This window comes from Leucoraja erinacea, chromosome 3 (genome assembly GCF_028641065.1).
Source record: "Leucoraja erinacea ecotype New England chromosome 3, Leri_hhj_1, whole genome shotgun sequence".
Lineage (NCBI taxonomy): Eukaryota > Metazoa > Chordata > Chondrichthyes > Rajiformes > Rajidae > Leucoraja > Leucoraja erinaceus.
The window spans coordinates 91,511,202-91,531,982 of record NC_073379.1 but is presented as its reverse complement, the minus strand read 5'-3'; the positions used below and the strand labels follow the sequence as shown (position 1 = coordinate 91,531,982).

The 20,781-nt window shown below is 39.5% G+C and overlaps 1 protein-coding gene across 6 annotated transcripts in view; it reads right to left on the bottom strand.

The window, feature by feature from the left end:
- The window catches only part of trim36 (tripartite motif containing 36), a 103,104-nt gene that overhangs the window by 64,140 nt on the left and 18,183 nt on the right, over positions 1-20,781 (bottom strand). For 2 of the 6 annotated variants that reach the window (XM_055633177.1, XM_055633180.1), the window contains exons 3-6: positions 12,258-12,287; positions 3,815-4,140; positions 1,431-1,577; positions 982-1,077 (exon numbers count right to left, since the gene is read on the bottom strand). In XM_055633177.1, the coding sequence (XP_055489152.1) occupies positions 982-1,077; positions 1,431-1,577; positions 3,815-3,973 (402 nt within the window). In that variant the 5' untranslated portion in view covers positions 3,974-4,140; positions 12,258-12,287. Of the gene's footprint in view, positions 1-981; positions 1,078-1,430; positions 1,578-3,814; positions 4,159-12,257; positions 12,288-20,781 lie in introns of all 6 variants that reach the window. The other 4 variants (XM_055633178.1, XM_055633181.1, XM_055633179.1 and 1 more) reach the window with 2 other exon arrangements.

The following is a 20,781-nucleotide window of genomic DNA, read 5'->3' as shown; positions in this document are numbered from 1 at the left end:
GGGACGAGTCTTTGATTATGTTGGCTGCTTTTCTGAGGCAGCGTGAAGTGTAGATGGAATCAACAGTGGCAAGGCTAGTCTGCATGTCGGACAAGTGCAACCAACAACAAACCCACCACAATTCTGTTCTTAAGATGTAAGGAAGATCATTGATGAAGTGCCTATAGATGTTTGGGCCCAGGACACTATGACACTGCCATGATGCTCTGCGGCTAGGATTTCTGATGACCACAACCATCTTCCTTTGGGGTCAACTCTCACCATTGTAATTCTTTCTTTTGATGTCCATAGACCAGTTTTCCCAATAGATGTCACCTGGATATTGAGCTGTCACACTCACCTTCTCTCTGGAATTCAGCTCATTGATCCATATTTGAACTAAATTATGAGTGTTCCTGGCAAAACCTAAACTGGGCATCGGTGAGTAGGTTACTGGTAAGTAAGTGCCATTTGAATAACTCCGCTGATTACAGTTTACCCTCTCTTTTTTTGGTCATTAAGTGGAGGCTGATTAGATGGTAATTAGCCAGATTGGATTTATCCTACTTTTTTTGTGAACAAGACATATCTGAGTTATTTTCCACATTAATGGGAAGTTAGAATAACTGTAGTGAAACAGTTTGGCTAGAGACACAGCTTATTCCAGAGTGTACATCTTTGATACTACATTTGGAATGTTGACTGTCCCACAGTCATTAGTGTATCCCTTAATCTCTGCTATTTCTTGATATACCTGAATTGGCTGAAGACTGACTCTGTGATAGTGGGCATCTTATCTATATAGTACTTCTGGATGAAAACAATTGCAAATGTTTCAGCCAAGTCTTTTAATGCATTCGATTGCAATCTTTAGTCAATAGTTTGGGTACATTAATGTTCCAACTGGAATAATTCCAGCGAAAAACGAAACCCTCCTCCTTCTTATATTGCATTGCATTGTGTTATAGCTAATCACAGACTGTGAATAACTGCCATTCCTACCTCTGTCTGGTCAATCATGTGTTCCAGTTGAAAGATTTGAGTTTTCACTTGGTCCTCTTTGCTGATGAGGTAACCGATACTCTTAGACAGCTTCTCCTGTTGGCATAACAACAAAACGTATTGCAGGATGAAATGAGAGAACACCATTCAAACCTCACCAGCTGTCAACAGAACCTCAACATCTCACTTTACACATAAACAAAGCAGTGAATAAATCTGACAATTAATGAAACCAAATCTATATAAACGAATAAACAGAGAATGAGTGGGGCGGGAAACAGGCTAGTCACTGATACACTGAAGTCATTAAGAATTTAAGAATCAACTGTGTACAAGACTAATGGGAGAGCGATATACTGGGGTATTTGAATGTCCTGATATTTGAGAACATAATGAACATCTTTGAAAATGAAAGTAGTCACTAGCTCTTATGCTTTAACATAACCTACCTTGAGTATTTTGTAGGCACTGCTCATAGAAGTGACTTTGTGGTTAGCATGTGATCCACCAAGCTTACAGAGGTGACACACGGGCCTCTTGCACACCTCGCAGTACATGGTCACTTTTTCCATTTCATGCTCAGGACACATCAAAACCTGGTGGTGTTTTGGAGGGGGTTAGAGGGTGGGTGGGGGTGGGTGGGAGAAGAATCGGGGTAGGTGTGAATGGAGGGGTGGAGTTGTGGTTGTGGGGTGATGGGAAAGACATTAAAACAATTGTTATTCCAAAATCAAGGACACTTCACGTTACACAGTTCATACCACGCCAACACACACAGAAATTTTCATCAATTACTTTACTCTACTAAACTGTTCAAAGAGCGAGATCCCCTAGAAGTGGTAACATTCAGAAATTTGTTGTTGTTCAGTATACTACAACAATTCCTTTCCTCAATTATTTTCCAATTTATGTTCCGTCCCAAATTAAATATCTAAGCAGGAAAAATTGGACCTCAGTGCACCCGCCATTGACAAAAATGGCTTAAGAAAGTACATCATTATTGATAGCACATCTGAATAAATAAAAGCCTAACCAGCTACAACACCAGCCCAATGCAACCATGTAGTGGGCACTCAGTTATTACCTTGTAAATAACTAAAATAGGTATGAAAGGAAAGGCCTTAAACCCATATTAGGTTTCTTCCACTGAGTAGACATGTACTCCAGGCCTGTGGACTTAATAAATCTATACCTGTGGAAAATTCCTAATGCAGCCTTCTTTTTATTATTGAGCTCTTTGGCGGTTTTTTGAAATTTGGTATTTAAAAACAATGGTCAATAGTCACTACCCCTCTATCTTTCTAACCTCATCTAACATTCTCTGTCTCATTTGCTCTTTCTTATACTCATTTTCCCTTTAGTCCTTGCTCTTATTAATTACTGCATTGCCCTTTAGTGCTCTTGCTCTTTCTATTTCCATTTGTTATTCCCTTTGCTTCTGTTTTCATTCAAAGAAATAACTTTCTTTCTTGTTCACTTCTGATGACCACCTTTTTAATTTTCCGATTTTCTTCCCCACTCTATTTCCTTCCTTGTATCTTTTCCTCTTGCATTCCTTTCTCATTCCATTCCCCGTGCCTTCATTCCTGCTTCCTTTGCCTCCTTCTTTAGTTTCGAAGTGTAGAGACTAAGCTAGAGACGCCAAAGACGTACAGGTTTGTAGGTTAATTGGCTTTGGTAAAATTGTAAATTGTCCCTAGTGTGTGTAGGATAGGGTATGTGTGTGGGGATTAGTGGGCCAAAGGGCCTGCTTCCGTGCTGTATCTCTAAACTAAACTAGACCTGATATTCAACGTATTCTAAGGAAAAGGAAAACATGAAAAATGTTTCCAATTAAAAGTAGCAAGTATTTTCAACAAGAGGATCTTTTTTAGTTTGTCACTTCATCCACTCCATGAGATATGCTCACAATCTTAAGAGAATGCGCAGCTGTTAAGTATGAGCATGGGTAAAATGACTGCTTCATCTGTCGCATTTACATCAGCACATATGATAATCATGCCATAAGTTGTATTTTATTTCTAAGACAGAATGTGGCTTCGTCTGATCAGATGTTATGTCCTATTAAGGAATGGAAAGGCTGAAGGCTATATATTGATAATCACTCAACCTAGTCTTGTGATATGTACAATTAATGATTGGACTATTCAAATGGGGCTGTTAAAGTTAGGAAGTTGATGTAACTAACAACATAAAAGCCACATATATATTTGAAGTCAATTTCCTCTGAATATTTAGCTTACTTCCATTTACTGATTCACATTGGTATCCTCAAGGGAAATGCTGACCTTTTGGTTGATCCATTCATATGTGGCAGAGTGGATAAGCAAGAACATTACTTCAACCATGCAACCAACTCAAATGGAGGTTTCCATTTCATTTTAATTATGAAAACACAATTCTGCTAATTTAATAAATACAAAATATATTTTGAATAATGTGAATAGATCTTAAGTATTCCAATACATATAATGGGTAGAGTGCATCTTTACTCAAATGTTACCTGATGTAGAAGTTAGACAAGCAGATACTGTGCACTAGTAAATCAATCTCATCCTTTGGTTTAGCTGACTGAGCTATGGAGCTCCAATCAAATTAATTATTAATTGAGTGCTAATGTATTTTATAATGATTTTTGCATGTATATGTTAGAAGTGATGAGACCGTATATTTACACCTTCACAGGAAATCTCTGGGAAGAAAGAGAAAGTATTCTGAAATCGATATATTTTTTAATCATATTACTTCCCATTTAAAAGAGGTCTGATGATACAAATGCAAATGCCTATCTGGAATATGTTTCATAAAAGAGGCAGTAAAACAAGCTCTGTACCTTGGGTCTGAAGTTGGTGGTTGGTCCGCCATACTCATGTTGAGCCTTTGGAGTCCCCCAGGGATGGTGAAGTTTGAAGCATTCATTACAGTAGCTGGCTTTGCAGTCCATGCAACTCTTTGTAGCCTCGCTGGGCGGTGACTTGCAGAGGTTGCACATGATGGCCACCGCAGCTCGGGCGGCCTGCCTGTATCTCTCTACAATCGCTTCCAAAGTGAAGTTTCGGAACAGACCACTGATGCCTCGTTCTCCGAGATCTATGTCACGTTTACAGCTAGGACAAGGGAAGGTGGTAACTCCTTGACTGTGGATAGTTCGTTTCCAGCCTGGATGGGCAGCAGATCCTTTTTAGTCAACCAATACATGAAAGAATAGAGGGAAAGACAGAGAGAGGACAGACAAGGGAAAGTAGAAAAAGAAAATTGAAAGAGCAGTAAAGTTATATACTTTATTGGAATGGTAGAGTAGTACAATACAGAAGAAACGTATTTAGAAGTTCCATTGAAGAGCAATCTCAGTTGTATCATTCTCCAATTCATTTACTTAACCCTGCAATTATTCCCTTTCAATTATTTATCCAATTTCCTTTTGCAGACCGCTCTTGATCTGTATCTAACACTCTGAGAGACGTGTTTATAATTATAATCTTTGCTGCAAAAAATATTTTCCCTGTGCCAGTTGAACTGTAGCCCCAAATATTGATCCTTCAGCTATTATTTTTTTTCAATATCAATTCTGCATAGTTATAAACATCTATATGCATTTTGATCTTGGCTTTCTCCAAATCTAATCTCAGCATCTCCAAGTGGCAAGATAACTATAAAATCTTATATGTACACTAATTCTAATAACTCCCTTCTGTACCTCACCAAAGTCTCTGCACCCTCATACAAGTAAACTGCACAGAAATTGATGTGATACTCAGTTGGCATTGAACCAGCATTTTATACAGGTTTAGCACGGGTTCATGGCTTTTGTACTCATGAATATTTCAAATTATTTTAATAAAGCCATACACTGCATTAATTACTCAATGAGTTGTGTAAAGCACTTCACTCTCAGTGTTCTTGTATCCCAGTTAAAATAGTTCGCCATTTAACTGGTAACTCTAAATATGCTCATTGCATTATATGTATTAGTATATCCATTTACCATGCAATGTAAACTTATTTCTAATAGTAATACAAATTCCATCTGATTAAGAAATAATAGGGGTTTATAGGGGTCACCGAAGATAAACATCTACCTTCGATCTGAAGTCAACAGAACTAAATGTTTGAAACAGGTAAAATGTAGTGTTACTCTAACATGTATGCATTTAATGCAAGGGATCCAAGAAGAATTTCCACCATCATGTCTTGGGCAATGTCCTTAGTCGTACGTGCCTTCAGCATTACGCCTGCCCCCCCCCCCCCCCCCCCCCCTCCCCCCCCCCCCCCTTCATTTCCTGTGCATTGAAGGTTTTCTCCCTTTATCAGTCCTGAAGACTGTGCACAATTTAAGAGGTTATGGCGGTCGGGTCCTGTTCCAAACAGCCACTCTTCAACTGTGACCCAAGACAGCTGGTACAACATGTTGTGAACACATATCAAAAAAATATATGCAGCCAGAATAGATAGAAAGTGCTTCCAGCATTGAAGAAGACATCTGTGCTCAAACTTCATAGGTATGCCTGAAACATATTCAAGACCATTAATTTTATCCCAACGTTCACTAGCATGGCATGCACGCCCTTCTTTAGTTACGATGATCCTTATATGGTGTATATCTGGAAAAAAATGGATGTCATATAGGACAGGAAGCTTGGCAAGCATTCCCCATCCTAGTTCTTGGCAAAATGGTCAAAATCAGTCAACACAACACTTACAGCTAGTTGATTAGAAACTCTGCTTCTTTTTCATCAATATCACATTTGTTGACGCATTATCTTTACTCAGAGAGTGGTAGCGGTGTGGAATGAGCTTCCAGTGGAAGTGGTGGAGGCAGGTTCGTTGGTATCATTTAAAAATAAATTGGATAGGCATATGGATGAGAAGGGAATGGAGGGTTATGGTATGAGTGCAGGCAGGTGGTACTAAGGGAAAAAAAAGTTGTTCGGCACAGACTTGTAGGGCCGAGATGGCCTGTTTACGTGCTGTAATTGTTATATGGTTATATGGTTATATTAACCAGTGACACATTATCTACTTAACCAATGAAGGAGATTTTAGGAAAATTAGATGTTGCATCCCATAATACTTAGATTCTTATATTTTCTTTAAAATAAATTAATTATAGAAACTCGCATTTATCTACTATCTATCCCATGCTGATAATAAAATGCTTCAACTGCAATTACATACTTCAAGGTTTAATTTTCTTGTAATGTAGGTATACCTTTAATAGTTAAATTATCCAAAATGACTTACTAGGAATCATAAATCATTTCAAATAACTGAAAATATCTAACTATTTGGATTTTCTTAAATTCCGTTTTTCCTGAAAATAAAGTAAGTTGAGTGTAATCTTATTAATTCTTTTCAAATATAGTGTGTAGGTACACTTTTAGTATTTTTGTTGCATTGGCATAGTGGTCAAGATTGAAAATGGTTACATTCTGCACAAAAAAACATGTTCCATTCACCTTTAATTCTGAAATATCTCTATTGGTATTTAGCGGTTGAAATATGTATCTTAATATGTAATATGTATCTTAATATGAAAGACCATCAGTGGAAAGGGGGCAAAGGACATAGAGCTCAACAAACAAAAGTGAAATGGAATGAAATGTATTACAGGTCAAACTATGATCAGCATGTCATAAATTTGGAAGCTCTGTAATTGGGTCAATAGCAGCATAAAACATTATCGCTTTTTATTTCACAATATTTAATGACTTGCTGATTCAAATACTTTAAACTGGCCTGTGCTGACAAGTTAGCAAACTATATATTAAATATTTGCTTTAATAAAAATAGGTTTATATCTGCCATTTGGTTGCCAGGCATGTAAGAAGGTTCCAGAAAATACATTAGCACAAACTTGTTGAATTTAGTGACAATTCCTGAGGCAAAGGAACATTGATGAGCAAGAAAGCCTAATCGGCATGCCTGAATTATTTAAAGAACACTGACTATGATCTGAACAGTTGCTGGCCTTAACTTTAAATAGGACTGCCATTGACTTCCGACTGTAAGCCCCATTAAGGGAATTGATACAACTCTGAACCAACACAACAAGCAATTGAATCCATGTTAACAGATAAACATAAACTATTCAAGTTAAAACACAGGGAAATCGTAATTCTGATCATAAATAGGATGAACTGACAGAGTATTGTATCAATTCAAGTTTTAGCCATTGTTTATATTTAATCCTGCATAAAACATTTTATTCCCGCTCTCAAATTATATCGTGCTTCCCCTACCCATGACAACTCTTTAGCCCTACAGATGTTTATCTCATTTAAAACATAATTTTTATCAATGTGAACATTTATACTGGTTTGAAATAATAATTTCTTGCAACTTAAAATAGCAGGCAAGGCAGCCGGAGTTTTAACTACCAATATGATTCACGCCTTGTTATAGCTGTCCCGGTACATACAAGTAACTAGGGGTAGAAAGAGCATCAACCCTTTGAAATGTTAAGCATTATTGGGTATGTTTACTAACTAGATGCAATTAGATGTATTCTGGACAAACTGCTAATACAAAGCAGATAATTTATCAGCACATTTATAGCAAAGGGTGAAGGTTGAGAATCACCCACAACACAAGAAGCATTAATAATTGCTGATAGCATTAAAAAAAGGTATCAATATTGAACACCAAGAATCAAGTTAAGTCAGGCATGACTTTAAACCCAAGTCTGTTTTGAGTTTGGTGGTGGGGTGTGGGAGGGACTGGTGTTGTATGCTGGATGGTGATTGAGAAACACACTCAGTAGCCCAAGTGCTTCAGATTCTAGGTACATCAACTCCCAGTCGAGTTTCAATGTTCCCCTGTTTGATTTCTTCTCTATTAGGGTGAAGGGATTAATAGAGACTGTCTGAAGAAGAGGAGACAATCTGGGGCAATTAGGTCCTGACCTTCGTCTTGTTACCCAGATGAACTCTTCTGCCATTTCTGATGCCAAGTAAGTTGTTTACTTACTGGGATGGACTACCCAACAACTTCCAGTCTGCTCCAACCCACTAGACAATCTGTAGCATCTTTCCTGCGTGCTCTCTGATTGAAGCATAGCTGAGGTTCCAATGACAGGGAAGGCCTTTAATTTGCCAACATTTCAGGAGATCTCACCAGTGCCTTGCTCAAAGTTAAAATCAGAAATATAGGAATGAATTCATTGCAGCCTTCCTCAGGGGTTATGGGGAGAAAGCAGAAGGGGTTGTGAGGGAAAGATAGATCAGCCTTGAATGGCGGAGTAGACTTGATGGGCCAAATGGCTTAATTCTGCTCCTTTAACTTATGAAACTTTTTTATTGCCCAGTTTCCTTCAGGAAGAGAGAGAAGGCTAGTCTGGTAGGGAAAGTGGTGTGAAACCACCATGGGATATTGGTTTCAACTTTTTTTAAATATTTCCCTCAATGTTTCTTTCACGTAATCTAACATTGAATCTATATGCTTACTGTATAGGAAAGCTACCTGATCACCTTAATCAATTTTGTCGCAGCCATCTAACACATTGCTTTACTGCATCAGACAAATGGCATAAGGTATTAAAAATGGTATTAGGAAGGAATATTGAACAATTGTAATTTTCAGTTTTAATGAATTTTAAAATTCAATTAAATTTAAAAATTCAATAAATTAAAAAACTTTATTGCCCAGTTTTCGGCCTAAATTGAACACGAGAAAACATGAATTAAAGTAGAAAATGTATGATAAGAGGGAGAGCTGGACGCTGAGTTATAGTAAATATGATGAATAACATGCACAGCAAAACTAAGCTGTTGACATTTCCTAGTATGTTAATACCATCTTGGATGAGACATTTTGATCATCATGATTGAGTTGGGCCAAAGAGCCTGTTTACATGCTGTATGAATTTATGATTCGCCAACTCTGACTGTTTGTGACTCCCGTGAATTAAAATGGAGAAACTACTTGCTCTGTTCACTTTTCTGTACAATTATAGTGCTGTTGTGTTTGACATGCCTGAATGTGTTAGCTACTCATTAATCTTTTAGAGAAAAATGTGATTAGTGATTTATAGGATGGTAAGATTGTTATTGTTATTGGTTTATTATTATCAAGTTTACCAAGGTACAGTGAAAAAAATGTGTGATTAGCTGGAGTAAATCCACAACACTAGTAATTTACAGTATCACAATGTTTCAAAAGGAAGTACCTCTTGGTGATTCAAAGAATGGTATTAGTAATTCACAGGAACTAACATTGTTATTCGTTCCACGAATAGAACAATAGAAGGAATTTCACAGGATAGTGATATTGTTAGTAATGCAGAGAATAGTAACATTGATCATAATTCACAAGATAACAACATTGTTGGTAATTTACATAATGACACTGCTGGCAGTTTATGGATACGAAAACACTCATTCACATAATAATAACATTGTTAGTCAATCACCCATACTCGTGCCAGTAAACTGCACAAGTTCCATCACTTAACTCAATTTCTGTGCAGAGAATTGCAGCTGATGGAATAGTTCAAATACCTGATCGGTAAATATGATCAAGTGCCTTGTGCTCTGATAGTGCATTTGACATTTTTTTTTATCCCAGACGTCTGTGAACATTGTATGTGCAATATCCACTCCTTTTGAAGGCTGGGGACAGAACACTTTCAGATAACGCCAATGTCACTGCGAAGCCAGCTGTTGACAGCTGGAGGAAAACGTCCCAGGAAAATTCACCCATTGATTTCTTCCAGCAGTGGGATGGTGCTAGTTTAAATTCATTCATCTCTTTTACGTTTTGTGGCTCAGACTGTCAAATGGCCATGAAACTAGATCCCTTCACTTCCTGACCCTGGGTAATGGAGCACCACATACAATGCAGATGGCAAAAACCCACTACATCAATCTCAAAGTTCCCTCTGGACACTAGCTACAATGTGCTTTGATTGATTGCATTGATTGAAAGATCCATAGAAAGAGACCCTCTTGCCCGCCGAGCCCTCACCGATCATTGCTCACCCGTTCACACTAGTATACTGTATGCAGACGCACGAAAGCCCGACCTGAAACATCACCGATCCATGTCCTCCAGAGCTGCTGCCTGACCCACTAAATAACTCCAGCATTTAATCCCTTTTTTTTCCCCCACACCAGTTATATGTTAACACACTTTTGCAACCTCTCACTACACACTAGGTGCAATTTTGTCTCCTTTGTTTCCCACAAGTTGAATATTATCACACTTTCCCATCCTCTCCCTACATACCAGATACAATTTACAGAGGAAAATTAAAATACAAACTCGCACATCTTTGGGATCCAGGAGGAAACCCAGGAGGAAGCACGCACGGTCAAAGGGAGAATGTACAAATTCCACACAGACAACACCTGATTGAACCTGGGTCTCTGGCATTGTGAGGCAGCAGCTCTAATAGTGATGCAACTGTACCAATGGAATAGAGCAGTGGGGTTTTGTTTTGGAACAGTACATGTCGGTACTGTTTACTGGCATCTCTGACAAGTTAAAAATTAGATTTTCACATTTTTAGAATTGTTATTATTACAAAGGGTGACACAGTGGCGCAACTGGAGGAGATGGTGCCTCAGACTCAGGTTTATCCTGACCTCAGATGCTGTCTGTGTGGAGTGGCACGGTTTCCCTGTGCCTGTGTGGGTTTCCACTGGATGCTCTAGTTTTCTTCCACATCCTAAAGATGTGTGGGTTTGTAGATTCAATGGCCAGTGTAAATTGCCCCTGCAGAGGCAAAAAGTGGGATAACGAAGAACTAGTGTTAACGGGTGATTCAATGTTGGCGTAGACTTGGCGAGCCGAAGGGCCTGTTTCAATGCTGTGTCTTTAAAACAAGTTACCAACGTTTATAAAATAAAAGGTATTAATTGAATAAGGCAGTCAGGCCTTTTAACAGCCCAATCAGCTTGAGGGATGCTAATCTACCATAGACACCAATAGCAAGGAATAATATGCAAACTGGCATATTTTCCTCTACAAAAAAGCACTCGGTAGAACTTAGGCTCGGATTGCACTTCCATCAAATCCACTCAGCACAGGTTATTGTGGCTTCATAACAAACATGAGCCTTGTTTCACAAAAGCCCAAAAGAGATCTGTTTCAGCAGCCCCCAGCTGGTGCAGACTGGTGTTGTGAACCACCACTGGATAGATTTGGTTAAGACTTATGTTCAGGACTTACCCCTGTCTCTAACAAGCCTCCAAACATCACCTCCCCAACCAATTATGGCTCCAATCCCCATCAACCACATCTCAACTTCGACTCCTTTCTGCTCCAAACTGACTCCAAATCGCTATCCCTCCTGTAAGTAAATGCCACTCGCCGATCACTCAAAATCTCAATCGCCCTTCCACTCATCAAGACTGAAGCTCCTCATCCCTGGCCCCTTTCACCTATTTTTGTGCTGTCCAGATCAATGAGCCATTTGTTTTTCATCACTGGCTTCACATGCACCTGGTGGGGGACGGCCTTTGTGCTCATGGAATAATTACAGCCTATCCTTTGGCCTCAACTTAAATACATTTTTTGCAGTGACAGGATCATAGAAAAAGCTTCACATATGCCCACTGTGCACTGCCTATTCCCCTAAAGAATTCCTGGATGAATTTATTTTCTTTGACTGTGATGAATCTTTTCATGTGATGATAGCAGCAAGAAAGTAACAACACAGCAAACAACAAAACCACGTAAAAAAACAACCAGGAGACACACCACAGCACCCAGAAAGCAACAGGCAGCACAAGCAATAATGGGACACACATGCCATTTTCACAAGCTAATGAACCAAGCAACAGTGAACTGAATGCCAGAAACAAATACTTTGCAGTGGTCAAGTTCCATAAAGTTTACATGGGTTTGGTACTTTTGTCATGTGCTGTAATGCAACTTAATCTATTGCATGGGTCACAAGGTGCCACCTAGTTTGATAAAGTGGCGAATGTCTAAACCAGAATTGTATTGAATTGTATTGTATTTGTGAGATAATTTATAATTTTCAGAAAATTGCTTAAACATGAAATTTAGATTGATGTATTTATTCCGCCCAAAGAATTCTTAAATATGCTCCTTAAATATTAAATCAAATTTGCTGTGACAGATTGCTGGTCAATTGCAGCTGCTTTTATAATGATGATCTTTATGTCCACCTTATGTCAACTTTAGAATGTGACCATTTTCTGATTTTTAACAGATAGAATCAAATCTTGTTTTTGCAAAAACGCAATAAACGCAGTTACAATTGAACTGCAGCTAACACTCTTTAAACCTGAATTAACACAGAATGGTTCTACCTTTTCTCCCGAATGACCTTCGCAGTGAGGCTGCAATCAATTAACAAAAAGTCAGGAATAATTTTTCAGTGTCATTCCCACTGTGCTTTAATGTTGAAAACACATTAGCGGAGTAATTCATTGTCAGATGAACATTATCTCAGAGACAACACCACAGAAAACTAGATTACATTCCTAAAAGATTCAAAATCAGGTTTGTTAATTACATTTTCAGATGGGAGGAAATTGAACAAAATAGAACCACAGACATTTAAAGGTGCACTTCACTTATCAAGCTTTTACTTGTCAATAAATGTGAAATACTATCCTGTAATGTCCATTTAATGTTCAAACCGGTTGCTAGAACAAATGTTTGAATGTCACTGATGCAACATACACAAAGCCAGAACAAACTACGTTTCAAGCATGAATCATGGAAATATATTCAACCACTGAAATATTCAGAAGTAGTTTGCATTTCAATAGAATAAAAATTAATATAAATAACACAACATTTAGATTTGGGCTTTACCCTATTGTGAGAATTTTGGAAACTCCACAGCATTATTTCATGCAATTTCCACCTTCCATTATTTAACCCCGTAATGCAAGTTATGATTATGTTCCCCATTTTCTTGTCATCTTTGAATCCCCATCCAAAAGTTAATTCTTAATACATGAACCTAGACAATGAATGGTGGATGGCTGTTTGATAGATGACTACATCACCAGTGTAAGTAGCTTCATTCATTGCATCACATACAGTATATCCTTTCCACCAGAATCATAAGCTAATGGTCAGTAGTGGGAGGTTTGGATTTTTAATCTTCACCTGAGTTGGATACACTGAATAGATTCTGATCAGTTGGCAACACTATGTTTAAAAGCAGCTGATTTAGTTCATTCTGCAGGCAGGTATTGCGGGTGGAGTGTTCACCAGATCAACTATTGAGCCGATATGGAAACAGCATCTTTATACAACTCACTGAAGACCTTGTTATATTCTAAGTGTCTATAGAAAACCAAAACCACCAAAAAAGCAACTTTAAAAGGTTTGAGAAAAGGACACAATCATTTTAACATTGTGCTTCTATTTTTGCCCCGTGTCATTTTCTACCAATATTAGTAATCTCCGTCTTGTTGTCGGATCTCATCTCATCGGAGGTTGATAGAAGTATATAAAATGATGAGATGCATAGATAGGGTAGACAGTCAGAACTTGTCTCCCAGGGTGGAAATGTCCAACACATTTCATCATCGCTATAAGATGAGAGTGGGAGGATTTAGTGGAGATGGGGGGAGGGGGTTTACCCGGAGAGCGGTGGGGGAACGCATTGCCAGGGATGGTGGTAGAGGCAGGCACCATAGTGACATTTAAGAGGATTTCAGGTAGGCAGATGGAAGTGCAGGGAATATAGATCCTGTGCAGGCAGATGAGATTAGTTTGACTTGGCATCATGTTAAGCACAAATATTGTGGGGTGAAGGGCCCGTTCCTGTGCTGTGCTGACCTATGTTCAATGCCTCTCCTTTGTCTATCCAGCTTTTCCATCTCTCCTCAAGCAGCATTGTTAAAACACATGGGATCATTTGCACCTATTTGTGCTGTCAAGTGGCTGCCAGGATGAACATGGTCATGGCTCTGGCTGATTCCAGGCCACAGCTAAAGATATTTGTGGCATCTGGTAATTTGCTATCACATTGTTCTACAAGGAAGATTATTGACATGGTCTATTCACAGACAGCTAACTATATTTAACTCTCATTTTCCAGAGTCCACAAGTAAGAGCGTGTTTGCAGCTTTGCTAGCATAGCTGAGCACTGCCTAAACTGTTTGGGTGATGTGGCTTGTTGGGTTGAATTGTTGGCAGTGTGTGCAGGCTGAGACGTGGGTATGAAGCGTGTTGCTGCAAGGAGGGTGTGGTGAAGCACACACTTCAGTGCTGATGTAAAGGGACTGTTGGAAAGATGACTCTTAAAGGGGAATGAGTTGCAGCCAACAGTTATGCCTTCGGCATCCCTGGCCCAGAACACCAGGAAACACTGTTGACACCTTGCCACTTCGACAGTACCTGGAAATACTTTTTTTTAATTTATCTCATAAACACAGTTCAAAGGGTATTTTTTTAATTTACCTCATAAACAAATCTAAGAGCAGTTAAAAAACAGATTGAAGAATTAATTAACAAAGCAGAATTTAAATCAGAGACAAATGGTTCCTCACAGAAGGTAAACAGGATATGTCCCTTGCACTCTTGCATTAAAAATGATATTTGTAAATAGACATCAGCATTTGCCAACTTACAGTAAAATATTACATGGAAAAAGAGTTATAATTTTCTGAACATTGATATCTTGGGCGTTTGAAAACATTTACTGTTTTTTAAGGGCAATTTTATCTTTGTTGAAAGGCTACAAGAAAATAGCACATATAGTATCATTCATTTTGTACATATTCATTGCTCGACAACATTGCTATAAATAAATTTAGATTACATGGGGCTTTAAGTTATGGCTGTGATGATTGTATACCAGCTGCTTGTTCTTTCTTTGTAAAGAGGCACTTTGGATATCGCAAGTTGAGCTTTGAAGGTTTTTACATTTTCGATTATTGCTATGTCAGTTTGAATTATCCTACAATGAGCTAACATGGCAAAATGGAAATAATTTATAATTAGCTACAATAGTTTTATTTTTATTTTTTTTAATTTAACAGGCAAATTACAATGGAAATAATTTATAATTAGCTTCATTTTTTTTGAGCTACAATAGTTTCTGGACTTGTGGAAAGAAGCAGAAAGTGAAAGAAAATAGCCCCTAAAATTCTTCTTCCAGAGCTGTTTTTGTTGTTTTCCTCCCGTTTTTGGTCCTGATACTCTTAGACAATTGCTGGAACATGCATCGGATCTTGCAAAGTCTGAACTGTACTTGGATTTGATGCTCCACCTTAACTGCAATTATATAATGTTTGGGCTTACACACAGACGGCACTGGGATGCAGCAGTAGAGTTGCTGCCTTACAGTGCCAGAGATGCAGGTTCGATCCTGACTGTATGGAGTTTCTACGCTCTCCCCATGACCACATGGGTTTTTTCTCTTTTTTCACACAGAGAGTGGTGAATCTCTGGAACTCTCTGCCACAGAGGGTAGTGGGTATTGAGGCCAGTTCATTGGCTATATTTAAGAGGGAGTTAGATGTGGCCCTTGTGGCTAAGGGGATCAGGGGGTATGGAGAGAAAGCAGGTACGGGATACTGAGTTGGATGATCAGCCATGATCATATTGAATGGCGGTGCAGGCTCGAAGGGCCGAATGGCCTACTCCTGCACCTAATTTCTATGTTTCTATGTTTCTCCGGCTGCTCCTGTTTCCTCCTACATTCTAAAGACATGCAGATTTGTAGGTCAACTGGCTGCTATAAATTGTCCCTAATGTGTAGCATGGTCAGCGCAGACTTGGTGGGCTGATGAGCCTGCTTCCACGCTGGTCGGCTCAGACTTGGTGGGCCGAAGAGCCAGTTTCCATGCTGTATCTCTAAACTAAACTCAACTCAACTAAACAATGTTACTTGGCTAATATATTTAAAGCTCATGTAAACACATCTGATTGAATCATAAACTTTAACAAATATCCACAAATCTGGTAGCAGTAAACACTTCCGAGTCTGTACAATTAACCATTCTGGAGAAGAGATGCCAATCTCTCTCAAACAGCTGCTGCATTGCAGTATCAAAGATCAATAAGTAACATTATCACAGCTAAAGGTTCAGAGTACATCAAGGTAGCTTTATCTGTCTATTTCTTATCCATCTGCTCTCCTGGGGTTGGAATGATAAAGTCCAAAATAAAACAATTACTGGGAGTAAACATTCTCCACTTCTTAGAACTACTTAAGATATAACAACACAAAAGTAGCAGGCAGCCTAGACGTGTATGTAACGTTGCCATGGTTCAAGTATGGGACGACTAAACCAGAGATGTGGACTGACAATCCAGAGACCAGACTTCAAATCCCATCACAACAACCAATTTTATAACGTAACGTTTTACCCAAATTTTACATTATAAATCAAAATTGATTTTTCAATGTTAAATGTGGGCAAAAACGCCAACTAGTTTGAAAGTACCAATGTCATCTCAAAAAGTAATCTGATTCACAAATGCCCTTCAGGCGAGGCAATCATTCTTACCCTGTCTTGCATAACAATATGGCTGACTCTTAACCTCCCTCTGAAGTTGCCAAGTAGGCTAATAGTTTTTCTATTAGCATAACAATCAACAGTGAAGGCCTGTATCTGGATGGATCAAGTGGTATTGACCTAGACCTTCCACAATCATCCTCACAAACCTCCAGGCACTGGAGTCCAAAGTGGGAGATCTGACCCCGAGATGACTGAAGCTACATCTTGAAGCATGTATTCTCACAGTCATTACCTTACAGATAATAGGCCAGACACCTCAGCACAATCTCTGCAAACGCCTTGTCCCACTGCAGGACACATCCATCAGAGGAGAATGCACAATGGTATATAGACAAGAATGTGAAACAGCTGGAATCCAAACTTCAGCAATAATCTGGCTCACCTGTCACTCCTGATTACATGAAGTCTCATGGCATTGTCAGCCCTGGGCAAGGAAACCTCCTGATTACTGCTTCCTGTCCTCCCTCAGCTGATGGATCAATGCACCTCCATGACGAGCAACACTTGAAAGAAGCACTGAATGTGGCAAGGGCACAGAATGTACTCTGGGTAGGGACTTCAATGTCAGTCACCAAGACGGGCTTGGAAGCACCATCACGCTATGCCAATTGACATCTGAAGGACCAACATGAAGGATAAATGTACTCGGCAACCTCACGAATCTACCTGTGGCAGATGTCTCCATAAAAACAAGCACCGATAGAAGTGATCATACAGAGTCGTTGTGAAGATAAAGTGGTGTTTCCATGCTGAGTACGTTGTCTCTGAAGAACTTCAAACTGGCTAAATGTGACTGGCTCCGAACATATCTAGCAGCTCAAAACTGGACATCCATGATATTGTGGATCAGCAGCAGCAACACAAATATGTACCATCATGCTGTGTAACCTGATAACGTGGCACATCCCTCATTTCACCATTACTGTCAAGAAACTAGACCCAGCGTTGAATAACACCTGCCGCTCAATCACTGGCTGCTTGAAGCCCACCAACATAAACAACCTGCACCTCCTCGCTGGCATTGCCCCTGCCGATGTGAGACGGGAAGTCGCCAGCCGAGTAGAGATGACTAAGGCCACTAGTGATGAACGCCACCTCCTCTACGGACGTGTACCCCCGGCCCAACGGCTGAAGTCCAGGAGAGGCTTTCTCAGCCATGTCCAGCCCCTAATAGCATCATGGGAAGAAACCAGACTCCAACTATGGACAAAAAGGCTTGAGGACGACCCCCCTCCTACTGACATGGGTATCCCTCCTTCTGAAGCCCTCCCTCCGGGCTCAAAGCACCATGGGTCCAGTGGAAGACGCTCAACCGCCTGAGAACAGGAACAGGGCGATCGAAAGCTGCCATGGCCAGATGGGGCTATAATACTGGCCAAACCACCTGTGAACGTGGAGAAGAGGACCATACAATGCAGCACTGCCTTGCCTGCCCCCTACTACCCAACCAGTGCCGCCCAAAGGATCTTGCAGTGTTCAATAAAAACGCAAAGGACTGTGTAAAGGAATGGGAAACTGTCATATAACCAACCAGCTTCAAAGACACGAAAAGAAGAAGAAGAGCATTACTGTCACGCCAGGGAGTCAACTGTAGTCAAATAAGGAATGCAGGAGCATTTAAAAGGCAGCACTGGGCTTAAATAAACATTAAGCATTGCCAGTTTAATGAAACTGTAATGCATGATTACGTGCGTGTTAAACAGCAATGGTAATATGCAGTAGAAAGAGCTAAACAAATTCATAATCTGCAGATCAGGTTAAAGCTCTGCGGTTCTTCACGTCTCGCCCTGAATGGTGGTGAAAATGCAACCACAACCAGAAAGAGGTGGTTCCAAACACATCCCCATTCTCAACAAAGGCAGGCTCTAGCATGTGAGCCCAAAGAAAAAGCTGTAATGTTCACACCCATGTTCAGGCAGAAGTGCCGGATAGATGATTCTTATTGATATCTGCCTGTTCCCTTTGGTGGAAGGTCATGGGTAAATAAATAAATTAAGAGTGACATACGGAAAACCTTTTATACACGGTGTGGGGCCGGAATCTGGATTACATTGTCCACCAAGTTGCACCTTTCAAGAGGAATTAGACAAATATATGGTGAATTTTCAAGGCTGCAGAAAAAGAGTTGGAGGTGAAACTAGACATTTGCTCCAGTAGGAAGTCAATGCAGATACAGCCTTTTTCTCTGCTGTAACTAATCTGTGACATAATGGTTTATTCCAAGAAATATAGGGGCTTTCAACATCATGACAATATTCACCAAAAAATATATTCACCTAATTTTTCAATGTGTGATTTTGCTACATCCACATGGATTGCCACGTGGAAATTGCTAGATATGCACATTGTCAGCTGGACTTTAAATGTAATTGATTTTGAACCAATTCACTAGAACCACAGTTATAACTGCATATATCCTCATCCATGACAGATGCAATGGCAAACTATAATCAGTTGTCAACAATGCTTTCATTTGCATTTTCAAAGGGTTTTGTGTGGAGCCTAAGGCAAAATATGAAAGAATGGGGTATTTCCAATTTCTCAACAAAATCAGAATACACTTCAATGAAATTAATAACAAGGATTCATTCAGGCAGCACTACACATGGCAGCCTGGGGCCATATATGACAAGGCAATGGCTATGTATAACAAGGCAGGCACAATATGCATCATAGTTCCAACAGACCTTGCCGAATGACAAATGAGCCAAAGGAAATATGAGGTCCAGCCAACGTGATGAAAATGAAATTATTCTTGTTGTTTTCATTAAAAAGTCTCTATCTAGTAACCTTCAACAAAATTAATTTGAACAACCTAATTGCAAGTTCACTTGTGCCTATAAAAAAACTTCTAACTGATATAAATTGGTAATGTTTTCGAAATCTCATTCAACAGTTGGTGTAAACGATGAACACTAACACACTTTTGCAGCGTGGGTCTTTGGAAGCTGGTCAGAAGTTGACTGCTTACACAAAGTAAAGGGATCTTCTTCCTTGAAACGTTACTGAGAGTACTCAGTTCTGTAACTGAATCTCCAAAAATGATTAGAATACAATGCATAATTAAGTAAAACATGATCATTGTGCATAGTATTCATGAATATTTTTCATTATCTTATGCAAGAAATGTTTAAGTGAATTCAGGCCTGCTCAGCAAATTCCGGGAAAGTTAGGAATTAATCATTTGGTACTAAACTCAAGCTCCCATTCCATTCCATTCCATTTCACACAGAGAGTAGTGAATCTCTGGAATTCTCTGCCACAGAAGGTAGTTGAGGCCAGTTCATTGGCTATATTTAAGAGGGAGCCCTTGTGTGGCCCTTGTGTTTAAAGGGATCAGGGGGTATGGAGAGAAGGCAAGTACAGGATACTGAGTTGGATGATCGGCCATGATCATATTGAATGGCGGTGCAGGCTCGAAGGGCCGAATGGCCTACTCCTGCACTTATTTTCTATGTTTCTATGTAAAGAGCAAAAGTGAAGTTGATCAATGTTTAAAATGGCTAGATAGCTCCATGGCCTTTACTCATTAAGATCACATTTACACTTTGTGAATTTTAAACCAAATCGAAAACCATCAGATTGGCATGGTGAAATATCAATTCATGTTGTTTTCTTTCCCCTTCTTAGAATTTGATTGTCTTAATACAAGGTGATATTTGAGGTTCAACACAAATTGAAGCTGTCTACGTAATGCAGTGCAGTCCTGCAGCGAACGTAGTCCCAGGGTGATTTTAGGGGGGGGTCCAGGAAGAAGGGAATTTCCAAGTCAAAATGGGAGGACTTGATGGGATTTGCTGGTGATGGTCTTCCCATGAACTGGCTTCCCTTCTCCTTCAGATAGTGCAGAGTGCAGGTTGAGAAGAGCTGCTGAGGTACCCCAGATGAGTTGCTGCATTGTATCTTGTAGACAACACACTCTGAAGCTATAGACAGCTGGTAATGAAGGGTGTAAGTGTTTAGGACGGAAGATTAGCAGTTAATTAAACAAGCTGTTTTGTGGGGGTGATGTTGAGCTTCTTGAATTGTTGTTGGAATTGCACTTGTTCAAGCCAGTAGAGACAATTCCATCGCAGTATTGGTTTGTATCTTGTAAATGGAGTTAAAAGATGAATCACTAGAACCACAATACCCATCCATTGACTAGTTATTATGGACCTGGTAGCTTGCAAATTATGCCACTGCCTGAGTTTTATTTCTTGCTAGCTGTGACTCCCCATAATGGTAGTAGTGAGAGGATTTGGTATGGTAAGGGAAGGAAACTTGCCCTTTACACTTCATAATCATCATAATCATAATCATACTTTATTAGCCAAGTATGTTTTGCAACATATACGAGGAATTT